A 27,889-nucleotide genomic window follows, 5' to 3' on the forward strand; every position below is an offset into this window, starting at 1 on the left:
CAAGCACATATATTTAGGATTTTAATCCATCTTGAGTTTACTGGTTTTTACGGTATAGAGGCAGAGATCCAATTTTTTGCATTCCGCTAGCTAATTGTGCCAGCGCAATGCCAGCCCTGTCACATACCAATTTCTTACATGTGATCCATTTCTCATTTCTCCATCCTCTTCTATTGCCTTTTGTCTAATCCTGTAAAATATCCCACCATTTTAATTAACTGTGGCCTTGTAAATGCTAATACCTGACAGGTAATCATCTAATACCTTCATCTTTCATAACCTTTGTTCCTTTTAATAAAAATGCAATTAATAAGCCCCACTCTCTGCTTCTTAGCAGCCTGCATTCATTTTGGCAGCTTGTATTGAAAATTCTTCACCCTACCTATGAAAATTACTTTGTTTCTGTTGCACATTTACATGTGAAGCTAGTGTGCGGTGCCTTGATTGCTCTAAACCCCCTGCCTTCCCCTGTAAGTCTGGCTGAACCGGTAACAGAGCCCTGCCTGCTAATGTTGGATTCCAAGGCAAATGAAAAAGTCTGTGATAGTGATTCTATCTTTATTTAAAATCTGATATGGTTCCTCATGGTTTTCCCATTAGTTTCTTTTAAATCTTGCATTGTATATTTTTCTAGGTTACTGAATTTTTTGGCCCTAAGGCAATTGTATCATTCATGCACCTTATGCTCCCCTGATGACTGAATTTCTGGGCCTTTGAAGTGACTGTCTTGAGACCACGTTCCTGATTTGAGGCAGATGTTGGCAAGGAGGAATAACTTAGCCTACTAGTTAGTACCCATTAGCACAAAACAGTTTTTCCTTGGGTGGTTACTGAAAACGCTGGAGAAGCTGGGCTGAGGATCCTCTGCTCCAGCAGCAGCTAGGTGCTATTGGCTTTTCTTCCTTAGGCAGTCAGCCCTCTTAATACTCTAAAAACATAATGTTGAGAGAATCAGCAAGTTCTGCAAGGATGTCATTTAACAGCTTTGATCTCCAAAATATATTCCAAAATGTACTTTTTCATATTTTAATTTCTTTGCAATTGAGAAGCATCTTAGGTCAGTGGCATCTACAATTTCATTGGCTAGGCACAGCTGCTCCTGCTTGGTAATAGTGATTCATATTTCAGTTCCATGATTGAGCTTTGCATATGGTTGGGGCTACATGTGTTAAGTCTAATGCCGTTTAAAATGTCTTTAAAATGATTACATACGATTTAACATAGAAGCAAAGTTATAGTGTAAGCAAAACAGAAATGACAGGACTTGTAAAAAGTCTGTCTTAAAAACCTGTTACAGGGCACCTGGCTGGCTCAGTCAGTGGAGCATATGACTCTTGACCTTAAGGTCCTGAGTTTAACCCCACATTGGGGTAGAGCCTACTTCAAAAACAAAACCAATCGTATTGTAATAAGTATAAAATAATCATAAGTGATATTAAAGCATCATTTTATAGTTTCATTTTTTTCTTAAGTATACATTAAAAGTGGTACCAAAAATAATGGAATCTTAAGAGTTGAGGGATGAGGGAACATGTTATATAATTTATAGGTAAATAATTATAAAACATGCATGGGAATGATAACATTAATTTAGGGCAGTTTATTCAGAAACACTGCAAAGTGTGAGATATTTATTTCCACCCCCCAACCCTCAAAAACCAAAAATGTTAACATGGGTTAAATCTGGGTGATAGGTAAGGGTATCTTATATTCTTTTCTGTAATTTTCTATATGTTTTAATTTTTTATAAAGTTTTGAATTAAAAAATACATTGGGAAGGGATACCAATTTATAATCCTAACATACAAAATGTCTGTATCTTTTGCTTTCTCTCAAGTGTTGTACATTACCAATCTGGTAGGTTTATTGTAATTTATGATTTTTTTATTTAATTCTCAAATTATTTGATTCCTAATGACATTGAACAGTTTTTCTCCTATTTTGGCTAGTTTTTTAATCATCTTTTATTAAAGCCTGTTTGATATGTTGCTTATTATCTGCTAATACAGTTATCATTTATTGATTTGTGAGAGCTCTTTATATATTCAGGAAATCAACTATTCTTTCAAATATGCCATGACTTATTATTTTATTATTTGTCTTTTTAAATAAGGATATTGGGGATAGGACTAAGAACAAAGCACATCTAACAATATGGAAATGACCCAATTCCTGAAAAACTACAAACTCAATAACATGGGTTTATTTTTCCCCCAAAAAAAATCGTATGCCATGATACTTTGTGTTTTTTCTTACACAGTAATATTGTTTTGGTGCCAGTTTTTTACAGTAAGAATAAAGTCTTTCTGCTATGATTGGAGAGGCACAGGTGAGAGCTAAAATGCTCTGAAGAGTATTAGATAGCTCTCTTTGGTCAAAAATACTAAATAATTCTTTTATCCTCCATACGCCATTTGAAATATATAGTGGGATTTATTTTTTATTTTACTTTTTTGAAGAAGTAAAATTTACATACAGTAAACTGCAAAGACCTTAGATGTTTAATTTGATGAGTTTTGAGAAGTGTTGGCTTGGTTATTTATATTCAATAGCATTAGAATTTGGGACACCTGGCTGGCTCAGTCAGAAGAGCATGTGGCTCTTGATCTCAGGGCTGCGAGTTTGGGCCCCATGTTGGCTGTAGAGATTAAAATAAATAAGTAAACTTCAAAAGTTTTAGAATTTTATTATTTTCTTTAACAGTTTGAACCTTCAGTTGTATACTTAGACAATCTTTTCACATTCTGAGTAAGTAAATATTTACATATATTTTTATTTATGACTTTGGTTTTATTATAAATACGTAATACTAGTCAAACTTACTTTGGGGTATTACACCATGGTGAAAATCTAGTATATTTTCCATTATCCCCGTATACCAGCTAATACATAAGCCAGTCTTTTCTTATTTATTTGAAAATGCCCTTTTACTATATGTTCTAGTATTCACTTGTGTTTTTATGGGCATTCTATTTCATTGCTTTGTATTATGTATCACTATGTCATCTTAAGTATCGTAGTTTTATTATATGTTTTATTATCTGGTAGGGAAAGTGCTCCCTTATTACTCTTAGAAAAATCGAATGCTTATTCCTCCAAATGAACTTTTGAATATTTTGGCCAAGATTTCCCTGCCAAATAAAAATCTTGTTAGTGTTGAATTGTTATATGCTTAGATTAATTGGAGGGAGGGGTCATTGATATCTTGAACAGATAAGAGCTCCAAGCCAGGAAAATGCTGTATCTTACTATTTATATGAGTGTTTTTATGCCCCCCAGTAAAGTTTTATAGTTTCTCTATATGCATGATGCATTTCTTCAGTTAATTCCTTATTATTTTAGAGTTCTTATTGCTGTTATGAATAAACCATTCTCCCCCAATATATTTTTAATTCATACATTCTTTGTAGGAAAGGACTTAATCACTTACAACAAAATCATTTCAATTTCTATCATTTCCACCAGATGGCAGTCTCGGGCATGTCCATTTGTAAAGCCGCCGAGGGCTCTGGTGACAAGAAGGGCAGTGGCTGCAGACCTTCCAAGCCCCTAAAAGTACAAGGACATGAAGGTTTTTGGTTTTGTTTTTTTTTTAATCTGAAAGAAAAATGAACCCCACATTATCTAATTGTGTTATTTATACTGCTATTAACCTGTAATCTTAAAGTCCGTTAACAGAGGCAGAGAAAAACTTTCACTGCACCTTTCAAAATTGCATATTCTCTGTCCCTGTGATAAACACCTGTGTCTTTGGGGAAATATTTTGATTTTATTCCAGGGATTCTCATGGTTAGAGGCAGACTTTAATCTGTCATGCTTGTTTCCCTTCTCCTAAAAGCACCATTTAAATGAGAAGTTACTAGGTTCCTAAATGTTCATGTAAGAACATCTTTCTTTGATTCTGGTATTTGTGATGTCCAGATCTCTTCCGAAATGAGGCTCAGTGTTTAGAGTCAACAGAAAGGAAAGTAAGTTTGTAACCAGCTTGTTCTACATGAATACAAATTTTAATAACTCCCTTAGATTAGACACTTTTTAAACTAGTTTAGATCACGTCAAAGACTTCTGTTTAAGAATATAGAAGGTAGTGGATATCTTGGTCACACAAGACACCAGCTCAGATATTTTCTGGAAAATACTTTCGCAGTGGCCAAAAAACTGTACTTTTGAATGACATATCACCTAAGCAAACTCCCCTCTTGTGCCTTTTATTATAATTCCATTTGTTAACTTTTATATAACAGTAGTAAATGACTAGAACTATACAGTAACTATATACATTCCCTCTCTGAGAGATTGTCCACTCCCAGACCGAAAGCTGCAAAAAAGAATGATAAATAACCCATGTTTGGTCCTTGAGCACAAAGGCTGCCAAATTTAATTCTTGCTTTTCCAAAGAACTGCTATAAATATTCTAGGAAGTAATAAAGCAAAATTTTGAAAGACAGCAGATTATTTCTTTTAGGGAGACCATGGAAAAGTTTGATGTTTTGGTCTCTGGATAATTCTGTGATGTAGTATGTGGAGTCACAGATATCTTGAGTGTATTCCATGGATTTATTCATGTTTTGCATAATATCTGAGAGTGAATATTGAAATAAGGCTTATGGCAATCTCAGCTACGTAGTAGGTATTTCTAGAGCTTGCATGTAATGTACTAAGACCTACCTTTAAGACAAAATTGGAATTGGTTAGAATTAGGTTTATAGCATACCACACATTTCCAGGTCGTTAGGGGTAACCTAAATTATATCAATAAAACTGTAAGTTAAATGTACCTGGAAGATTGGCCATGTAAAATTGTCTTTGAAAAGGAAGGAATTCCCTTCTAATAATCCACGTTTGTATTGTATGTATGATTTTTTTAGGGCTTTTTGCATTTTCAGGGTGGAACATGCATGAATATAACAGGTAAGATGGAATATTCCCCATTACAGCATTATACTGTAGTAGACTAGACTAAAGAAGTAGACCATGAAAAATTTATATGATGCTAATTGCTTTAACTCTAGGGGTGAATGGGAGGGAGGCAAAATAGATTACATTTTCTAGACTGATTTCACATCAAAAAACAGCACACACATTTCAGTTGTATCTCAGTAAAACTAGAGGAACACACACGAATGTTTGTCCATTTGAGAGATAAAAGTGGCCAAAAAAAGCAAATTCTGAATGATTTGTAGTTTATGTCCTCAAAAGTTTTAACATAGTAGCTCTGAAGAATTGTCATTTGTGTGCTCTTCAAAAACAGAGTAATAAATTTTGTAGCTGGTCAGATCTTTATATATTTATGGAATTTCAAAGTTGGAAAAAGACATTTAGCAGCCTCTCATCTGACCCTCCAGGAACCAAAATCTTTCATTTTGGGCAGCTCTCCTGGTCCCCAGTTGGTGGTTTCCTCCTTCATTTGTCGTATTAGCTCAAGACCAAACATTTAACAGCAGCTACTGTGACGACTCCTAGCCTTTACTCTTTTCTATCACCAGTTCACTCATCATATGTCCTGGCTTCTGTTGTCTTTACCATTCAAGACCCTTTTGTGCAAATGCTCTAGTTTTCTGTGTCTTTCTGAAAGTGCTCAACCCAGAGCTAACATAAGTAGCAGAGCTGTCATTCCTTTGTGTAGTTAATACTCTTCATCTATTTAGCACCCAAATGATGGACTAGCTTTTCTGACACTCACATGATATTGTGTGAGTCTTCAAAGGTTAACGATTTTTACTGCTGTTAAACAATTTCCCCTCATCCCACACTGTGTAGTTGGTGTTTTGTTTATTAACCTACTTTGCAGGACCTACATTTATTAAGTTTTCTTTTGTTTGATTCATTAACCTTTTTAGATGTTTTTGGATCCATGTAAGATCAATTTGCTATCTTTTTCTGATCACTCCAAAATTTCATATGTTAAACCTTGTATATTGAATGAAACAAGTCTGAGGATAGTGATCTATCGTAGGCCTCCAAAACTTTGCAGTCAGATACAGGTTGGCCAAGGGATCAATCAACACCCGTTAGTAAGGATGTAGTGATTTGCTGCAGTCCATATCTCTCCAAGGTTACAGAGGATATTGTTGGAGTTTACATTCCTTGCAGAAGTCCTGCATTTCCCAAATGTTAGTCAAGTAACTGCCCCTAAAAGTTTGGAGTCACACCTGTTGATTCAGAGTGAGTGATGGTCTCTCCTAAAGAATTAGAAAACGCTAGAAGGATCTTCCCTGAGATCAGTTTCAAGTTGCCATCATTTTGGGCCTGTCCTCAAAATTGGAATGACCTTTTCTCTTTTTGATGTTGTGGCTGGTCCCTCCCTAGTCCACACTTGTCTCAAATGTAAACAGTGGGCTGCTCAGAAATATTCTTAGATTTTCAGTATCATTTTCTTATTTTCTGTCAGCGTAGAATAGGAAATGAAGTTCATATTGGCCTTATCCCTTGTGTATAACTTGGCTAATTTACATCTTTACCTTGACCCCATTCCTATACATACCTGCAGATTTCTGGTGGTGGTTTTGCTAAAGGTGTTTCTTGTATCACTTAAACATTTTTGGAATTTGGACTTGTTACATTTCTTCCTGTGAAAACTGCTGGTTTCCTGTTTTTGTTTATTTGGTAATATTACTGTTTTTAGGTACATCTCCCTTTTTCATCCTGTATGTGTGTGATTCTTAAAAAGTATTTTCAAAAATAACGCCGATATGTTTTTAGAAAAACAAAAAAACAAAACTCTTAACGAGGCTGAGAGCCTGAGTGAGGTCAGGTGCGGCATGTAGCTGGAAGATGGGATGGAGCAAAACAGTGCAGTGTCCAAAGGGATGCAATTCACATTTCAGGCCATGGGGACAAGATGCAGGAAAGTGTTCTCAGTATATAAAAGTAGTACAGTTAAATTGCAACCAATATCTGACAGGTGGAAGTAAAGTGACTGTCCAGCAGCAGCCCTGGCTGGAATGTTACATTCGCTTTGGGAAAGGAGAACAGCATAGCTTTCTTCTTTACATTCTTCCCTACCTGTATTATATCCTCTTTCCCCCAAAAAACAACAACAACAACAACAACAACAACAAAAAAAAAAAAAAAAAAAAAACAGCTGGAGTATAACAGAGGAACTCAGCTCCATGCAGGTGATTGTAAAGGACTAGCTGTGACTCGCTAGGCTTTAGTTCAGCCCTCCTGGAAGATCCCTTCTGGGGCACACTCTGTAGCAGGTGCCTTTTATCTCTTTTCTTGACTTCCTCCATGACCAGGGCTGCAAAAATAAACTGATGGGAAGGAGGAGAATGACCCACATGTAGACAGCTTTGTAAATCTCTGCAGCTATACTTACCATATATACTGTTGATAGTGTATTTGTGTGCATTTATGTATGTATACTATACTTCAATAAAAATATTTGTTTTTAAAAAAAGGGAACCTTGGCTGATACAATAAACTTTATATATATTTGTATTCATAGGAAGTTTTTGTCTTTTAATGGAACACAAAAATAGTTGAGTAGATGGGTCAGATAATGCTTTGGATAGTATGAACTAAAGTACATTTAATGAAAAACTCACTTTCAGGGCAGTGGGGAGAAAGGGGAGCCTTAAAAAGATAAGCGGTGTTTTAATCAGGGTAAGCAAAACTGCTGCAAAAAAACAGAAGCAAACCTGTAATGGTTCAAATACTAGAAGTTCATTTCTTACTTGTGTTTACCAGAGTGGGTGTTCCAGATAAGTATGCTGCTTTCTCCCACGTGGTGATTGAAGTCTGAGACTGTTGCCATCTTGTGGCTACATCATCCCCCAGGGCCTTGTTGTCATCTGTATCCAATGAGAAGGGGAAAGTGAGCAAGGAAAAGGTTCCCTTACTTCTTAAAAGTCTCACTACATTTGAGGAATTGAAATCATAGAAGACATATTCTCTGACCACAGTGGAATCAACCTAGAAGTCAGTAACAGAAGAGCAGCACACTTCTAAATAATCCATGTGCCAAAGAAGAAGTTATAAGAAAAACTAGAAAATATCTTGAGCAGATCGAAAATGAAAATCACAGCATACCAAAGTTTGGGGGCTGCAGCTAAGACAATATTTAGTGGGAAATGCATAGCTTTAATCACTTATATGAGAAAGAATGTAAGGTCTCTAATTAAATTTTCAACCTAAGCAGTGAGTACAAGTGTGAGGAAGGAAGGAAAGGTAGGGTAAGAACAGAAAGCCATGAAATAGAAATCAAAAAATAGCAAAATCAAATTAAAAGCTACTCTTGAAAATATCCATAAAAGTGATAACTTCTAATCAGAAAACAAATTGTCAGTATGAGAAATGAACAGGAGAACACCTTACCACAGATCCTATAGACTTTTATAAAAAGGAATATTGGAAAAAAAATTATTCCTATGAAATCAACAACTTAGGAAACATTTGAAAACCAGTGTAATTCAACAGTGGGAGGGAGTATGAAAAAAAAAACCATTATCTTATTACATTCAGAAAGAGCGTTTGACAAAATACAGAACCTATTTATGGTTGGAATTCTCAGCAAAGCACAAATAGAAGGGAACTTGCTCAATCTGACAAACGGTAACTAAGTAACACCTAAACCTAAAATCTTTAATAGTAAAAGACTGATACTTTCCCTCTGATATGCTGAACAAGGCAAGAATGTCTGGTGTCACCTCTGGTGTTCCAGGTGACTGGAGGTTTAAGCCAGTACAACAAGGCAGAAAGGAAATTAAAAGCATACAGATTGGGAAATTGAAAAAAGAAATTGTAAAGAAAGACACATAAAACTATCCATTTGAATATGGGATGATTGTGTAAGTAGAAAATGATAAGGAATCTATAAAACAACTAATAAGCTTAGCAAGGTCACAGGATACAGGGTCAATGTACTAGAATATCTCTATTTTTATATACTGGAACAAGCAATTAAAAATTGAAATGAAAAAAAATTAAAACAAAAAAATTGAAATGAAAAATTTTACAATAGCATCAAAAAACAATGAGAGGCGCCTGACTGACTCAGTTGATGGAGCATGGGGCTCTTCATCTTGGATTTGTGAGTTCAAGCCCCACATTGGGCATAGAGCTTACTTAAAAACAAACTCTTCAAGAGACGCTGTTAAGAAAATAAAAGGCAAGCCTGGGGCAAAACATAACTGATAAAAGACTCATGTTTATAATAGACAAAATTTTTAAATGGGGAGGATATTGAAAACCTGAGCATTATACCAAGGAAGATAGAACAAATGACTGACTAGTAAGCACGAATGCATGAAGTTATTAGTCACTAAGGAAATGAAAATTGTAATAACCAGTACAACTCACTAGGATAAAGTTACAAAGACCAGCATCACCAATTGTCCTCAATAATGTGGAGCCGAGAGAATGCTCACACATTGCCCATGGGAAGGGAAAAAGGTCCAACCACTTTAGAATACAATTCGGCACGTTATCTTTTTTTTTTTTTTTAAGATTTTTTTTTTTTTTTAAGATTTTTTTTTTTTTTTTTTTAGAGAGCACAAGCAGGGGGAGCAGCAGAGGGAGAAGGAGAAGCAAGCTCCCCTTTGAGCAGGGAGCCCAATGCGGGGCTCTATCCCAGGACCCCCGGGATCATGACCTGAGCCAAAGGCAGACATGTAACCTACTCAATCACCCAGGCACCCCTGGCACATTATTTTAGTTAGTATAGCTTCATAGTAATTCTCGCAATCAGGTAGTAGGAATCTTCCAGTATAATCCTCCTTTATCAGAGTTGCTCTGACTGGTTCAAACATTCCAACAAACCCACCTCCCTTATAAGCTTTAATACTATACTAACCTTATGACCAGCGATTCCTCAATATTTACCCAAGAAAAGTGAAAACATATGTCCACATGAAAATCTGTACAGAAATGTTTGTAGGAGCTTCATTTATAATAGTCCAAAATTAGAAACACCCCCAAATTCCTTCAACTGGTGTAAAGGATAAACTATATCCATACTAATGAATGCTGTTTCACAGTAAAAAGGGATAAACTACTAATTCACGCAACAATATGGCCTTATGCGGAATGAAAGAAGACACAAAAGATATATCTGATACGATCCCATCCATCTGATGTTCAAGAAAGGCAGAATTATAGTGACAACATATCAGTTGTTGCCAGGGCTGGGGATTGACAGCAGAGGGGTGTAGAGAGCTTTCTGGAATGATGGAATGCTTCACTCTCATGAGTGTGGTGGTCATCACATAGCTATACATTTGTCAGATTTCATCAAATTATACATCTGAAAGTGGTAAGTGTGTATTCAATACCCCGTTAATCTGACTACAAGAAAAATGTGTTAATGTAGATTTGGGTTTGTGGGTATTCACTGTAAAATTTTTTCAAATCTGATTTATGTTTCATAATTTCCATTTTAACATATTTCAAAAGATATGAACTTGAGATAAAAATCACCAGAGAAGAATACTCCAAATTTTATGGCCTGAGTTCTTTTTCACAGGGGCCCCTCTTTGTGACCTGCTTCGGGTAAGTAGCAACAGGAACTTACTATTTATTTATTTATATAGTAGCTATATGTATATAAGAATGTACTTACTATCTGATTATTACTTAATGGTTCTCTTAAGCAGCTATGGGGATGAGAGTAAGGTTGGAGTGAGGAGGAAGCTTTGCTAAGTAATCCATTCATATGGGCTGAATTATGTGATATCAAAAAATAGGAATTGATCAAGGCCATTTTATTACATAATCCTATCTGCTGCCTCCCCCAGCAACCAGGAAAACTTATTTGTAGAACATAGCTTTAAAATATTGTAGAGGCACCTGGCTGGCTCAGTCAGTGGGACATTTTGGTCTTGATCTCTGGGTCATGAGTTCAAGCTCCATGTTGGGCATAGGGTTTGCATTAAAAAATAATAACATAAAATAAAATATTATAAAAGTAATTAAAATTGTATTGAAATCCAGCTATAGAAGATGCCCATGGTTGATTTTCTCTCTTCAAGAGCCATGGCTTTGTAACATTTTAAAGCAGTCCCTTCATTGCCAAAACCAAAACCCCTTTCATTTACTACTTATAAAAAGTAGAGTGCCTCCACTGTAATTATGACTTTCATTTTTGATGTCTCTTCATGCTTAGGAGAGTGGAAATCTACCTTTTAAGCAAAGACCATTGCCTTACAGATACAAAGGTGTTAGCATTCATTGAAGCTTTTGGAGTGATAACTTTTTGTAATGACCTCTTAACATATTTAGTTGTTTGTCTTTATTCGATAGGTCTAGGGTTGACAAATTTTGTAAAGGGCCAGCGAGTAAGTATTTTAGGCTTTGAGAGCCACATCGTCTCTGTCTCTCAGCTCCTCTGCTATGGCAAGCCGCCACAGATAACACACAAATGAAAGCATTTCATTCATTATAAAATTTTATTTACAGACATGTATTGGGCTGGATTTGATCTGGGACAAAGTTCGCTGACCCTGGCTGTAGATGATAAACACACCCCAAAACAAATCTGCTACCTGCTGTGACAAAGAGTTTATAGAGTCAGGTAACCTGGGTACTTCTATAAAGAAAACTAATATTGATATGATAACAGAGAGGTTTAGGAAATGCTACTCCAAAATATGGCAGCTGGGCATATTGCATATTCCAAGCTGGAAGAATTTGAGAAATAGCATGTTCAGGAAGGACTTTCTGACCCTCCTCTGAAGCAGCTCCTAAAACCGCTCTGTGACAAGATGCCCACCTGGCTCAGTTGGTTGGGCATGGAGCTCTTGATCTTGGGATGCTAAGTTAAGCCCCATGTTGGGTGTAGAGATTCTACAAAAGTAAAGTAGGACCCTCTCATGAGGGGAACCTGGGGTGGCTCAGTTAGTCAAGCATCTGCCTTTAGCTCAGGTCATGATCTCAGAGTCCTAGGATAGAGCCCCACGTTGGGCTCCCTGTTCCCTGGGGAGTCTGCTTGTCCCCCTCCCCCTCCCAATTCTTGATCTTGGGATTATGAGTTTTTTACATTTAAGAAAAAAAACAGAAAAATTAATATTTCTTACTTGGAATAATTGAAGATATAAAATTATCCCCAAGCAGATCATTCTTGTTTTGTGAAGAATAATTTGAACCATTCCCTTTAGTTCTATAAATGTAGTGAGTAGACTCTATTGTTCTGGTACTTCATGCTTACTAGCAATTGTTATAATGTTAACAGTAACTTGTATCAGTGACATAGGCCTCACCATGTTCTGCTCTTTGTTGAGGAGGGAGCTGACCAATCCTTACAAGAGGAGCCTCTTAACATTGGTAGGTAGCTTGTATATGCTATTTAATTAAATGTTTAATTGAGTTTTATTTAAATTTATCTAAAATAAATTTTAAAATTTAAATGTATTTTGCTTAATCTTCATGACAACTCTGAAGTAAGTGTAACAGGTGAAAGAGCTGAGGTCCAGCCAAGGAGGTTGAATAATTGACCCAGGACCATGGATGGAAGTTTGTAAGTTGCTGATCTGGAATTTAAACTGGTCCCAAGATTTTGCCATGTCACCATGCCAAATCGAGGTGAATTACATGAAATTGTAACCCCACCAGCAAGAACAGTGAAGGGCACTGGGCTGTGCCACTAAAGCAGGTGGTGGTGAGCAAGTCATACGGTTGTTGGGCATCTTTGTTTCATCTCCTATAAACAGAAGAGATTGATAATCAATGGTTCCCCCAAACCAGAACTTGAATCCAAGTTTCTACTTGTCCGTCACAAAATTAGAAAAACAAGGACAGTATAGTTCTCCCTTGAAGCTACAATTTACCTACTTAAAGAATTTTCCTGTCATCTAAGATTTGTGTTTTTACATGTTTTGGCATTACAGTGTCCTTCATATAATAAGATACTGGGAGTAGACTATTTTTTAATATCCTTATTGAACAAAGTGAAATGTTGGTGTTGTATTTTTGGTTCTCCCCATTTTGGGATTTTTTTTTGCCCATAAAATCCCAAAGTTTGGAAATCATTGTTCTAATTATATACAAACTAGCAGGGTGAATATTTGTTGTTAGGATTTTATTAGGGCTACAGATTTTTTTTTCATTAAAACTTTTTTTTTCAGTTTGAAAATTCTGGTCTAGGGGCACCTGGGTGGTTCAGTGGTTGAGCTTCTGCCTTTGGCTCAGGTCGTGATCTCGGTGTCTTGGGATCAAGTCCCACCATCGGGCTCCCTGCAGGGAGCCTGCTTCTCCCTCTGTCTATGTCTCTGCCTCTCTCTATGTATCTCTCATGAATAAATAAATAAAATATTTTAAAAAAGAAAAGTCTGTTATATATAAAGCCTGTTATAGAAAGAAAGCTAATACTTCAGACAGAGCAAAGACTAGAGGAGTATTCATTCGGTCATACACAAGGCCCTTTAAAGAGATTACGGATATGTTGTGCAGATCCTCTCAAACCTGGATTTGAATTAATTACCCTCATATAAAATTTGGGAGATTCTACATATTAATGCAGATTTTCAGCTTCTCTGGAAGTTAGATCTGTCAATCTCAGTTCTTCATTGTTGCTGTAGCTGAGTGTCCACTGCCCCTATAGTCCGGGGAGGAGCCTTCTCATCTGCCACCACCTTGCTGTTACCCAGTCATCCATGTGTGTCATTTCAGTCTGGCAGGCTTTGGCCTTTGAAACCTTCTGCAGTGTAGTCCAGGTACCACTGCACTGGCCTCAACTAGGAGGTGCTTAGAAATGCAGCACTAAATCAGAACTGCATTTTAACAAGATCTACAGAAGATTTGTATGCAGATTAAAGTCTGCCGAGCCTTACCCAAGATGATCCCAGCAAGATTCTGAACGTTGATCATTGGCAAAGCCCTGGCCTGCTCACTGTGGTGACAGGTACAGCGCTCAGCCATCAGAGTGGAAAGGCCAAATAAAATCACATATTAAAATAGCTGTAATTATGAGGATGAATATACAAATGAGTAAGGAGTTCTGGGAGGGCTAGATGAGTGTCCACTGGAGTTATATTGGTGGGGGATGGCAGATGGAGCCAGGGCCTCAGGAGAGGTGGGAACAAGTGTCCAGAACAAGGTGTTCATAGACTAAAGTGGTGAAACAGTAAACATCACTGGTTGACTTGAGCAGAGAGCCTGATTTGGAGATATTCAGAGAGAAATAAGATTAGAACATAGTGTGGGCATGGACTGAAGCTTAGACTTCTAAGCCAAGATATGTGGACTTTGTCTTCTTTATCGTGAGAAGCCACTGAAGGCTACAGAGGCTCAATATAAGTGTTATTGAGAAGATCAGTGGCCTGGCAGATTGTTAGGGTCAGTGGGCTTTACTTTATAGGGACATATTCCCAATGGGTTTATCTATATGGCTACCTTTGGGTAAAGCCATTTCCTTAAAGTATGACATATTTTGTGTCTTTTCTACCTATACTGGCACTCTGTCCCCTGATATATGTTCCCAGAGACCCTGATCCAGCTGAATGTTTCCTGGCTTTAAGTCAGACCTTGCTAAGACTGTCCATTAAAGGTCAGGGACCCATAGAGCTCCACCCATCCCCAGAATACTGGGTTTGGCCTGGGAGTTGAGGGTATCACTCAATATCCAACAACCACATTTCCCCAGCTTTAAATTGCAGAGAATGGCGTTTGTGTCCTAGTGAAGTTCTAATGCACAGTGTTCTCAGATGACTGTAGCTGTTGATTCGTGCTCTTTGATTTTGGAGCAAGACCATTTGTGGCAGTACAGTGTCTACCGGTGCTGATAATTACAAGTTTTCTGGAGCAGCTCCGTGTGTCTGAATTTGAAGTATTTGTCACAGGGTGGGTAACTTTGGTGTTTGACTGTTGGGTGACCTTTTTCAACAGAACTTTGTTAAAGACCAGATATTATGTGTCATTATTTCTTTTGTGATTCTGGACTTTTTTTTTTTTTGAGAGCAGTCTTTAAGCAGTAAAGAATTGAGACACCCTCAGGTTCAAACACTTTATAAATCAGCCCATTACACTGTGGATCCAATTACATGGTTGGCCAATGATGTCACATAAGGACATGATTATGCTTTTTTTGTTTCTGTGTATGTTGTTTTGTTTTTTAATGTCTGGAGGATAGGCCACCAGGAAGGCACAGTGGTGAAGTGTTACTATTAATAGCAGTTGCTCTGGATTGACAATGGCCACGGAAATCCCTCAACTATGATTGTCACAAATCTGGGCCTGAGTTACATAGAGATGTGTGTCATTCATCAGGCCGAAGTATTAGCTCCAGGCTGCACCTGGTACATAAGTGGCTGTTGGGAATACAAATTAAACATTGATGCAGCTCAACAACAAAAAATTGAATAACCTAATTAGATAAGGGGCAAAGGACTTGGACAGACATTTCTCCAAAGATGATATGCAAATGCTGGCAAGAATGGGAAAGATTAGCAGTAATCATCAGAAAAATACAAATCAAAACCACAATAAAACATCACATCCACATCCATCAGGATGGCTACTATAAAAACAAACCAAAACAGAAAATCGGGAGTGCCAGCAAGGATATGGAGGAACCAGAACCCTTGTGCTGTGTCGGTGAGATTGTTTAACAGCACAACCACTATGGAAAGCATTATGGAGTTTCCTCATAAAGCTAAAACTGTGGGCAGCCCGGGTTGGCTCAGCAGTTTGGCGCCGCCTTCAGCCCAGGGGTGTGATCCTGGGGACCTGGGATCAAGTCCCATGTTGGGCTCCCTGCATGGAGCCTGCTTCTCCCTCCGCCTGTGTCTCTGCCTCTCTCTCTGTGTGTCTCTCATGAATGAATAAATAAAATCTTAAAAAAAAAAGTTAAAACTGAATTCCCATATGATTTAACAATCCCAGATCTGGATACATATCCACAGAAATTAAAAGTAGGCTTTTTTTTTTAAAGGATTCATTCATTCATTCATTCATTCATTCATTCATTTATGAGAGAGAGAGAGAGATGAGGGGAAGAGGGAGAAGCAAGCTCCCCATTGAGCAGGAAGCCTGATGTGGGAATCAATCCCAGGGCCTCAGGATCATGAGCTGAAGGCAGATGCCCAACCGACTGAGCCACCCAGCTACCTCTAAAAGTAGGCTCTTGGAAGACAAACAAAATGTGGTGTTACATATGCAATGGAATATTATTCAGTTTTAAAAAGGGAAGGAGATGCTGACACCAGCTACATGAACGGACCTCAAGGACAATATCCCAAGTAGAATAGGCCAGTCATGGAAAGACAAATACTGTATGATTCCACTTATAGAAGGTAGCTAAAGATGTTAAATGCCTGGAGACTGAAAGTAGGATGCTGGTTACTAAGGGTTGAAGGGAGGGGGGATAGTTGTTTAATGAGTGTGTAAAGTTTCAGATTTGCAAGATGAAATAATTTCTAGAGATCGGTTTCACAACAATGTAACAATGTGAATATACTTAACACTACTGAACCGTACACTTAAAAATGTTAAGACAGGGATCCCTGGGTGGCTCAGCGGTTTAGTGCTGCCTTCGGCCCAGGGCATAATCCTGGAGTCCTGGGATCGAGTCCCACATCGGGCTCCCTGCATGGAGCCTGCTTCTCCCTCTGCCTGTGTCTCTGCCTCTCTGTCTCTCTGTGTCTCTCATGAATAAATAAATAAAATCTTTAAAAAAATGTTAAGACAGTATATCTTATGTGTTTTTTCATCACCATTGAAAAAAATGTTAAGCACGTGATAGATTAATTGCATCAATATCCCAGGTAATGGCTTCCCTGTATCCAGGTCCTTTGCCCCAGAACTTCACACATGGACTCTGGGCTTGGTCCATACAGTACAATCCAAACGGGGCTAGGGGCCTTTTGAGGCTGGTCACAAAAAGGAAATAATTGTGCTTTGTTTTCTTTCTGCGGTTGGGACACTCACATAGGGGGACCAAGCCAAAATGCTATGAGGAAACCCGAAGTAAGCCCCTATGGAAAGACTACCTAAAGAGGTCCATGTGGAGAGAACTGGGACCCCCTGGCTGATGGCCAATATCACCCTCACCAAAAAGATAGATGTATGGTAAGTAAGCCCTGAAGAGATACTCAATGTCATTAGTAATTAGGGATGTACAAATCAAAATCACAACAAAATACCACTCTGTACCTACTAAAATCACTAAACTTAAACCTAGTGAACATAGCAAGTGTGGCAAGGATGTGCAAGTACTGGGACGCTCATATGCTGCTAAAGGTAATACCAAATGGTGCAGCCACTTTCCAAGACAGTTTGGTAGTTCCTTAAAAGGCAAAACACATGCCTCCTATATGATCCAGCCTTCCACTCCTAGGTATGTACCTGAAAGAAAAGAAAGTCATATTCTTACAGAGACATGATTGTTCATAGCAGATTTATTTATCATAGTAAAAAACTGGAACCCCCCCCCCCCAACAATGGTATGTTCATACAATGGAATTCTACTCAGAAGTAAGAAGGAATGTACTTAGCAACTATGAGATACCACTACCCTCCTATCAGAATGGCTGACATCTGGGCACCTGGGTGGCTCAGTGATTGAGCATCTGCCTTTGGCTCAGGTCCTGATCCTCATGAATAGATAAAATCTTAAAAAAAAAAAAAAAAAAAGAATGGCTGACATCCGAAACAGTAACAAGACTAAATGTTAGTAAAGAAGTGAGTAAGACTTACACACTCTTATTCATTGCTGGTGGGAATGTAAAATGGTATGGCCACTTTGGAAGACAGTGTGGCGGTCATGCAGGTAATGGACATGTTCATTATTTTGATTGTGGTGATAGTTTCATGGGTGTATACACATGTTAAAACTTACCAAATTATATACTTTTTAAAAAATTTTATTTATTTATTAATGAGAGATACAGAGGGAGATACAGGCTCCCTGTAGGGAGCCCAGTGCAGAACTTGATCCCAGGACCCTGGGATCATAACCTGAGCAAAAGGCAGACGCTCAACCACTGAGCCACCCAGGTGTCCCTCAAATTATACACTTTAAATAAGTATGGTTTATCATATGTCAGTTTTCTTTTGGTAAAGCCATTTTTCAAAGGCCAGAATCAAACAGTAACCCAACTGTTGATTTTCATGACACAACAGTTGATGGGCAGTTTGGTTGACCTGGAGTAGGTGGCCTCCACTGATGCCAGCTGGGCTTGCTCAAGCGTCTGCGGTCCATTGAGCAGCTGCCTGGGGAACAGCTGGTCAAGAAGACCCTACATGGGCAGATTCCACGCTCCTTCCCACATCTCCCACATCCCTCCTTCATCTTTCTGCAGGCCAGCCTGGGCATGATCTCCTGGTGATGGGAGAAGTGAAAGAGGAGCAAGAATGCACAATATTTAGAACTGCTTTTTGTGGTGGTGTCCCATTGGCCAAAGCAAGCCACACGTCCAAGCCCAGGCTCAGAGTGTTAAGGGTCTAAGACAAAAGGGGCAAAAGGCATGCATACAGGGATGCAATAAGTGCAATTAATACATCATGTACTTTAACAATGTTTTAATTTATGTTTATTTCTTTAATTCCATCAAGAAAGTACTTTTATGCAATGACTTTTATATATGTTAATTTCTTATATATAATTTGCAATTGCTTTTAATCTCTTACTGAACAAAATTCAGCTACTGATTTCTTTGCATTAATTCTTTGTGTATGAAACGTAGTAAGGTTTTTTTTTTTTTTGAAAAGTTTTGTTGTGACATTTGTCACACTCATTCCGTTCACGTTTCTTTTGCCATTTTTTGGGTTATATTAGATCATAAAAATGTTTTAAAGTAGTCTAACTTCCAGCAGAAACATGTTTAAATATTCTCCTCAGATTTGAATGGTGATGTAAGTTTAACTTCCCTCTCTAACAGGCATAAATCTATTTTTTGTTTCCTTCTTATTAGAACTTTTTTTTTTTAAGATTTTATTTATTTATTCATGAGAGAAACACAGAGAGAGAGAGATCGAGGCAGAGATACAGGCAGAGGGAGAAGCAGGCTCCATGCAGGGAGCCTGATGTGGGACTCGATCCCGGGACTCCAGGATCACACCCTGGGCTGAAGGCGGCACTAAACCGCTGAGCCACTGGGGCTGCCCTAGAACTGGTTTTTAAAAAACGTTTTACTCTGGACCGTATTTATAACAGTCAGTCCAGAACCAAGTTAAATGTTATGGTTGAGGTGGGGCCCCTGGGTGGCTCAATTGGTTGAACATCTGTCTTTGGCTCAGGTCATGATCCCAGGGTCCTGGGATTGAGCCCTGCATCGGGCTCCCTGCTCAGCAGGGAGTCTGCTTCTCTCTCTGCCCGTCCCCCACTCATGTTCTCTCTCCCCCAAGTAAATAAATATTTTTTAAAAGGAAAAAAAGGGAAACTGGCCGGGTATCCAAGATCAGAGAGCACATGGTAGAGGCACACTGGCATCTCACTTCCTCTGACTTCAAATCTCCTTCATTAAACTGTACCAAGGCAGGAACATTTAGCTAGGTGATAAAAATCTACATTTTTGTGCAGAATGTACTTTCTACTTTTCCTCTTCTTCCTCGTCTTCCTCCTCCTCTTCCTTCTTCATAGAGTTTGGTCTATCAGTCTTTAAGTGATAATTCTTTTTTTTTTTAAAAAGATTTTATTCATCCATTTGACAGAGAGAACCAGCACAAGCAGGTGGGGGGGGAGCAAAGAGAGAGAGGGAGAAAGGGGCTGAGCAGGGAGCCTGATGCGGGGCTGGATTCCAGCACGCTGAGATCATGACATGACCCAAAGGCAGACTTTCAACGGACTAAGCACCCAGGTGCCCCTTTACGTGACTATTCTTTTATTCATTTAATAATGTACCAAGCACAGAGCAGGAGGCTGGGAACTTAGAGATAACTTTGCAGTAGGTCCTGCCCTCAGCTAAACAGGTGAATGCAACATGGGAAATCATTCTTCTCTTTCAAATGTTCACAAACCTGACAGGTTATATGTTGCATATCACTTTGGTGGGTTTGCTGCTGAGTGGACGTCTTTATGATATGATGACTTTAAAATGCCTTATATACATATATTCCCTCCCTCCCCCACTGATGACTACTTCTGTATGTTTGTTTACTCACAGAGTGTTTCTGGATCTTGTGGTATTCCCTAATATTCTATCTCCTGTTTCCTAGATATTTTTCTCTTCTTTGCTTTATTAGCATGATTGTGTAAGTCACTTGGGGTTTGAATTTACAGAGCAGACTTATCTTCATTATCTCTGATTCTTTGTCCTGATTATCCCTGGTGCCTCTTAAAGCTTCCTTAGTCATTTTGTTCCTTATTCACATTTAAAAGTTTTAGCAGCAGTGTGTTTGGCTTTCTGCAATCAATACATGCTTTTAAAAATATCCTTGAAAATAAGTTTTACTGATCCTTTGTGCTTGGAATTCTTAGCTTTATGGTTATCTTGTCTAGATGACTGCCAGCTGCCTCTTCTGTCTGGTGTTTCAGTATTGGTTCATTGAAATTCTTTTCTGTCTTCTTTCTTAAAGTTTGCTTTTTTTTCTCTTTCCCTTAGATATGGGTATGGTGTTTATGAATTTTGGATGGCTGTTGCTAGGGGAAGTCACCCTATTTGGCAAATATGCTGAATGACTAATATTCTATCACATGGATATACAATAATAATTTTTTAGCTGGTCTTGCGTCATTGAACATTTAGGTTATTTCCAGTGTTTTCTATTATAAATAGCACTGTAATTTATAAGCCTCATTATATGCAAATTCTTGTTCTTTTTTTTAAGATTTTATTTATTTATTTGAGAGGAGAGAGAGCTGGGAGGTGGGGGGCAGGAGGAGAGGGACTTCCCTCTGGGCAGGGAGCCTGACTCGGGGCTCAATCCCAAGACCCTGAGATCATGACTTGAGCCAAGGGCAGATGCTTAACCAACTGAGCCACCCAGGCACCCCTACTAGCTGAAAATTTAATAATGAATGCACACATTCATCTGCCATTTCCCTCACACAACTCTGATTATATTATCTGTACTGTTCTAAAACATTTTTTCCACTTTACACTATATTTTGAATATTTTTTATCAGCCCAGATACATAAACTTGTCTTTGTAGGAGCTATGTGCTATACCATTGTCTGAATATGCCATAGTTTATTTATTCTCTAGTGATGTATATTTAGATTGTCTCCAATTTTGTTGTGTACATCCTTGTACACATATCTTGTTGGTTCCATCTTCAATATAAGTTGTTTTCTTTTTTAAGATTTTTACTTATTTATTAGTGAGACAGAGAGAGGCAGAGAGACATTGGCAGAGGGAGAAAGAGGTTCCCTGTGGGGAGCCTGATATGGGATTTGATCCCAGGACCCTGAGATCACACCCTGAGCCAAAGGCAGATGCTCCAATATAAGGTTTTAGCTGTATAATTTCCAAGTCAAATGTTACATGATTTCTTTTCTTTTCTTTTTTCTTTTCTTTTTTTTTTTTTTTTTTTTTTAAGATTTTATTTATTTGACAGAGAGAGGGAGAAATGGAGAAGGAGAGGGAGAGAAAGGCACAAGCCTGGGAGCAGCAAAGGGAGAGGGACAAGCAGGCTCTTAAGCAGGGAGCCTGACACAGGGCTCAATCCTAGGACCCCGAGATCATGACCTGAGCCGAAGACAGACACTTAACCAACTGGGCTACCCAGGTGCCCAAAGTTTATGCAATTTCTAATTTTGACATATATTCCCAAATTGTTCTACATAAAGTTTGCTCTACTTTATGCATGAATGTATGAGTGCCAGTTCCCATATATTTTCGAATGCTGGATTATTGAAGTATTTCATTTTTGCCAAAATGATAGTTTAAAAATAATGTATATCAGGGATCCCTGGGTGGCGCAGCGGTTTGGCGCCTGCCTTTGGCCCGGGGCACGATCCTGGAGACCCGGGATCGAGTCCCACGTCGGGCTCCCGGTGCATGGAGCCTGCTTCTCCCTCTGCCTGTGTCTCTGCCTCTCTCTCTCTCTCTCTGTGACTATCATAAATAAATAAAAAAAGTTAAAAAAATTTATAAAAATAGTGTATATCTTTTGAATTTTTGTTTCTGTATCTTTAATTTTGGGTGAAATTTACATTTTTTTTGTTTATTAAACACTTGTAATTTTTTTTCCTGCCAACTGCTTATATCCTTTGTCCATTTTCCTATATTGTGGTGTTAATTTGTACAATCAATTTCTATATTATGGAAATCAGCTTGTCATATGGCTTTGCCATTTAGCTTTTATCTTTGTGGATTGTTCTTTTTTATTTTATTTTTACTTTTTTTTCAAGGTTTATTTATTTGAGAGAGAGAGAGAGAAAGAGAGAGAGTGAGAATAGGGGAAGGGACAGAAGGAAAGGGCGAAGCAGATTCCCCACCAAGCAGGAAGTCCAGTGTGGGGCTTGATCCTGGGACTCTGAGATCATGACCAGAGCCAAAGGCAGACACTCAACTAAGCCACCAGGTGCCCCTAGAACTTATTTTGATGTAAGGAATAAGGAAAGCTATATAATTTTGTTTTCTCTTTCAAATAGCTAGCTAGTGTCCAACATTATTTACTAAATAATCTCTTTTCCTGATTGGAAATGTTGCCTTTTCATGTTCTAAATTCTCTTCTGAATAAGTGTCTATTTTTGATGACTCCCATCTGTTCAATTGATCATTTGACCTATCCCTTCTTTCGTACCAACTCCTTATTTTACTGGAGTTTTTATTTTTAAATTTAATGGAACTGGCTTCATTTATTACTCTGAAAATGTTAAAACTCATGATACACATTGCCAAATTACTTTCTAGAATTATTGTGTTAATTTACAACAGACACTTGTCAGCACTATTATCTTTTAGAAATTCTTTGCCAGTGTGATTGAAAGTGCTCATTTGTTTCTCTGATATTAATGAGTTGATTTGTGTGAAATGTCTTTATATTTTTCCCAAGTTTTCTACTGGCATTTATACTTTTTAATTGATATCATGAAATTTTATATATTCGTATTAAAGCCTAACAATATATATGTACCTTTGATATTAAAGACAAAAGTGCTTTGGCATATTTATTACCAACATATTTCTCAACTTCATATATACTCTTTAATCAGTATACTTTGTTATATTATATATCCAAAAATTTTGTTCAATCTAATCCAGCAATCTTCTTTTCTGATTGCTTTTGTTGTTTTAAAAAAAATCCTCTCACTAAAGACCAGAGAATCATTCAATTGTTTTTATTCTTTATTTTTTAAAAAGATTAAAAAAAATTTTTTTAATTAGTCTCTACACATAATTGTGGGGCTCAAACTCATGACCCTGAGAACAAGAGTTGCATGCACTTCCAACTGAGCCAGCCAAGCACCCTTTGTTTTTAAAAGCTTCTAGTTTGCATATCCTGGAAACTCAAAGTATTGCTATTTTAAATGTAGGGAAGTTATTATTTTATTTATTTTTAAAGATTTTACTTATTTGACACAGCAGAAGTAGGGGGGAGCAGCAGGCAGAGGCAGAGGGAGAAGCAGATCCTCACTGAGCAGGGAGCCCAATGTAGGACTTGATCCCAGGACTGCATGATCAGGACCCGAGCTGAAGGCAGACATTCAGCCGACTGAGCCACCCAGGGGCCCCAGGAAGTTATTATCTGAAATAAAATATAGAGAAGTAATATGGGGCACCTGACTGGCTCAAGTCCATAGAGAGCATGTGACTCTTGATCTTGGGGTTATTAGAGTGAGCCCCATGTCGGTGTAGAAAAGTTGAAATGAAACATTTTTTAAAAATTTATTTATTTATTTATTTATTTATTTATTTATTTATTTATTTATTTATTTATGTATTTATTATTTATTTATTATTTGTTATTTATTATTATTTATTTCTTTATTTATGATTTTATTTATTCATGAGAGACAGAGAGACAGAGAGACAGAGACACAGGCAGAGGGAGAAGCAGACTCCGTGTGGGGAGCCCGATGCGGGACTCGATCCTTGAGCTCCAGGATCACGCTCTGAGCCGAAGGCAGACACTAAACCGCTGAGCCACCCAGGCGTCCCAAAATGGAACATTTTTGTCACGAAGGCATATTGCTGTGGCGTAGAGTTTTCTCTACATTTATATGATTGCACATTTAGGATTTGAGGATTTATAGTTATTTTTATGATTTAGAATAATTTTAAAACTGAGTATTTTTGCACATTGTTTTTTTCCCAAACAGTAACTGAATTTCAAGAATTAGATCCTGTGTGAAAATTACCATTATGTTTTTGAGATAAAGCAATTTTAAGACACAATGTTTAAATTCTTTTGATTTTTAAAAAATTCACAAGGTGCGTAATTAATAATGAGAGATGCTAGTTATTGGATGCATTCGATGAACTAGGTATTGGGATTTACTCATTTAAAAAAGTAACCTGGACAAAATCAAATGGTTTATTCCTCTGTACCATACACTGCTTCTAAATCATTCTACAAAAGAACAAAAACTCAGCACCCATAAGAATTCATACAGCTTTTTTTTTTTTTTTTAAGGTTTTATTTATTTATTCCTAAGGGTCACGGAGAGAGAGCCAGAGACATAGGCAGAGGGAGAAGCAGGCTCCCCGCAGGGAGTCCAATGCAGGAATCAATGAGATCCTGGTGTCCTGGATCAGGGCATGATCCCAGAACACCAGGATCACTCCCTGAGTCAAAGGCAGAGGCTCAACCACTGAGTTACCCACGAGTCCCTCATATGGCTTTTTTAAAGAAAAAAAATTCTTGTTATCTGATCAAATGAGTCATAGGGTTGTTAAAATGCCACTGATTAAATGGGAACCGTGAGTCATCTTATATTCTTGGAAGGCTTGCAGAATCTTTAGGAAAGCATACCTAACTTTAATGCAGTTTCCTCAAGGTCACAAATGTTGTAGTTTACACATGTCAATGATTAAATAACTCTTTTATTTTTTTTTTAAGATTTTATTTATTTGGGGCAGCCTGGGTGGCCCAGCGGTTTAGTGCTGCCTTCAGCCCAGGGCATGATCCTAGGGACCCAGGATCGAGTCCCATGTCGAGCTCCCTGTGTGGAGCCTGCTTCTCCCTCTGCCTGTGTCTCTGCCTCTCTCTCTCTCTCTCTGTGTCTCATGAATAAATAAAATCTTTAAAGAAAAAAGATTTTATTTACAGAGAGTGAGCAAGCACAAATGGAGGGGCAGAGAGAGACTCTCAAGCAGACTGCATGGAGCTTGACTCGGGGACCCTGCGACCCTGAGATCACGTTCTGAGCCAAAATCAAGAGTTGGCTGCTGATGAAATAACTCTTAAGTGCAGGTATTAGGTGCATTTATATTTACCTATAGTTAAGCACTTGAACATGCAAGTCATGGAATCCTTTCTCTTTATCCTCTCCTTCTCCATCTTCAGAAAGTGCTTCCAAGAATGGAAGGTAAAAAACAGGAAAGAAGACTGAAGGCATCTGGCGTCCAACAGAGTATACAAATGGTTATTTATATGGTTGACCTGAACTGAGATGAAATTAGCTTCCATAACAACGTGTTGTTCCTTGTCCCCATTCTTCCTCTTGGATTTGTAGGAAGAGACCTTCACGCCAAAACATAAAGGAGAGCCTGTTGCCGCTTGCAAAATTTAGTTTCTTTTTCTCATACCTAGCTAAAATGAACACTTAAAAAAGATTACATATTTATTTATTTGACAGAGGAAGAGCACAAGCAGGGGAAGCAGCAGGCAGAAGGAGAGCAAGAAGCAGGGAGCCTGACTCAGGGCTCCATCCCAGGACCCTGGGATCAGGATCTGTGCTGAAGGCCGACGCTTAACAGCTGGGCCACTCAGGTGCCCCCAAAATGAACATTTTTAAGCTTTTTTTTTTTTTAATGTGGCAAAATATACATGATATAAAATTTACTACTTTATTCAAGTATACAATTCAATGGCATTAAGCACTTTTACATTGTTGTGCAACTTTTTCATCCTCCCATTTGGAAACTCTGTACTCAGTAAACATTGATTCCTCGTTACTCGCCTCCTCTTAACCCCTGCTAACCACCCTTCTACTCTCTGCATAAACTAGTTTAGGGGTCCCCTAGAAGTGGAATTGTGCACTTTTTGTGGCCGGCTTCGTTCACTTAACATAATGCCCTCCAGGTTCATCCATGTTAGGGCCTGCAACAGGATTTCCTTTCCACCGCTGAGTAACATTCTATTCCTGGCATGTATCACATTTCGTCCATTCACCTGTCGAGGGGTGCTTGGCTTGTTAACACCTTTTGACTATTGTGAATAGTGCTGCTGTGAACACCGGTGTCCTCCGTCCAGTCACATCTGAAATCGCAGTGGAACCCCGCCTCCCGTTTCCCTTTCTTCCCCTCTGTGTCCCTGTCCCCATCCAGGTCTGAATCCCTCCGTGTTGGGACTTGAGCCATAACAGCCTCAAGGGCTGATGTAAAGAGAATTTTTTTAAAAAGATTTATTTATTTATGATAGAGAGAGAGAGAGAGAGAGGCAGAGACACAGGAGGAGGGAGAAGCAGGCTCCATGCGGGGAGCCCGACGCGGGATTGGATCCCAGGACCCCATGATCACGCCCTGGGCCAAAGGCAGATGCTCAACCTCTGAGCCGGCAGGTGTCCCAAGAAGTTTTTTTTTTTTTTTTTTTTTTAAACCCCTTTTACCTTTGCCCTTTCTCGCTCGCCTGGACTTTGGCCAGCCAGGTTTATTTATAAACCACCAAAGCTCCTTAAGAAGCCCAGCGTTTCAGCCCGCCTGTCCACCGTTGTTATTGCAGGAAGGGACAGCGAAGGGACAAGGCTGCGCGACATGGCCAAGGGGACGGACCGGAGAGGCTCCGGGGCGCTGAGGATGCAGGCGTGCCGGACCAACAACGGCTTTGTGCGGAACGAGGGCCTCCCGGCCAGCGAGCCCGAGCCCGAGCCCGAGCCCGAGCCCGAGCCCGAGCCCGAGCCCGAGCGGGCGCGGGGCCCGGCCAGCTCGCCTCCCTGCCCGGGCGGGGCCGCGGGGCTGGGGCTGGGGCTGGGGCTGGGGCTGGGGGCCGCGGGGCCGTACGCAGGCATGCCCAAGGAGGTGCTGTTCCAGTTCTCGCGCCGGGCCCGCTACCGGGCGCCCCGGGAGGCCCTCTTCTGGCTCACCGTGGCTTCGGTGCTCGCGCTCACGGGCGCCACCATCGCCATCATCGCCGTGTCGCCCAGGTGCCTGGACTGGTGGCAGGCGGGGCCCGTGTACCGGATCTACCCGAGGTCTTTCAGGGACAGCGACGCGGATGGGAACGGAGACCTGAAAGGTGGGTGCGGGCGGGGGGGGGGGGGGGGGCTCCCGACCCAGCCCACGGCGCGCGCTCAGGTTCCGCCGCTGAGCCCCCCGGCGCCCCTGGCCGGGAGCTGCTTATTAGTAAAGAAGCATAAATAATGTTTTAGGGACCCCCGGGGGGCTCAGCGGTTCAGCGCCCGCCTTCAGCCCAGGGCGTGACCCTGGAGCCCCGGGATCGAGTCCCGCGTCAGGCTCCCTGCATGGAGCCTGCTTCTCCCTCTGCCTGTGTCTCTCTCTGCCTCTCTCTCTCTGTGGGTCTCATGAATAAATAAAATCTTTAAAAAATAATAATAATATAAATTGAATCCAAATTAGTTCAGAAATACATGCCCACAATACTATGAATATTTTTTAAACTATCAGTTATCTCTCCTTTATGGTACTTAAAGGCTGTTGCAGAGATTATATGTAATCTCTTAAAGCTTAAGATTATAAAGATTGGGAATATAGGGACGCCTAGGTGGCTCAGGGGTCAAGTGTCTGTCTTGGGCTCAGGGCCTGATCCTGGAGACCCAGGATCGAGTCCCACATCGGGCTCCCTGCATGGAGCCTGCTTCTCCCTCTGCCTGTGTCTCTGCCTCTCTCTCTCTCTGTGTGTCTCTCATGAATAATAAAATCTTTAAAAAAATAATGTTTTATAAAAATA

At 39.3% G+C, this 27,889-nt stretch overlaps 2 protein-coding genes and 1 long non-coding RNA gene across 6 annotated transcripts in view; 2 read left to right on the top strand and 1 right to left on the bottom strand.

The window, feature by feature from the left end:
* The window catches only part of PPM1B (protein phosphatase, Mg2+/Mn2+ dependent 1B), a 102,026-nt gene extending 85,030 nt beyond the window's left edge, over positions 1–16,996 (top strand). Inside the window, exons 5-6 of the mRNA XM_072768216.1 lie at positions 2,704–2,748; positions 3,466–16,996. Coding sequence (XP_072624317.1) covers positions 2,704–2,748 — 45 coding nt within the window. The 3' untranslated portion in view covers positions 3,466–16,996. The remainder of the gene's footprint in view (positions 1–2,703; positions 2,749–3,465) is intronic.
* Positions 2,618–26,846, bottom strand: LOC140600153 (uncharacterized). Of its 2 annotated transcripts, XR_012003335.1 has the most exons (4): positions 26,592–26,846; positions 25,258–25,504; positions 7,680–7,796; positions 2,618–3,549 (listed from the first exon to the last, which is right to left on the bottom strand). It is a non-coding gene; the product is annotated as an uncharacterized lncRNA (long non-coding RNA). The 2 variants fall into 2 exon arrangements; XR_012003336.1 differs by lacking the exon at positions 25,258–25,504.
* SLC3A1 (solute carrier family 3 member 1) overlaps positions 17,461–27,889 on the top strand; it is a 48,437-nt gene continuing 38,008 nt past the window's right edge. For 2 of the 3 annotated variants that reach the window (XM_072768209.1, XM_072768208.1), the window contains exon 1: positions 26,705–27,217. In XM_072768209.1, the coding sequence (XP_072624310.1) occupies positions 26,737–27,217 (481 nt within the window). In that variant the 5' untranslated portion in view covers positions 26,705–26,736. Of the gene's footprint in view, positions 17,614–26,704; positions 27,218–27,889 lie in introns of those variants that run through there. The other variant, XM_072768207.1, reaches the window with a different exon arrangement.

Source organism: Canis lupus, chromosome 11 (assembly GCF_048164855.1).
Source record: "Canis lupus baileyi chromosome 11, mCanLup2.hap1, whole genome shotgun sequence".
Classification (NCBI taxonomy): domain Eukaryota; kingdom Metazoa; phylum Chordata; class Mammalia; order Carnivora; family Canidae; genus Canis; species Canis lupus.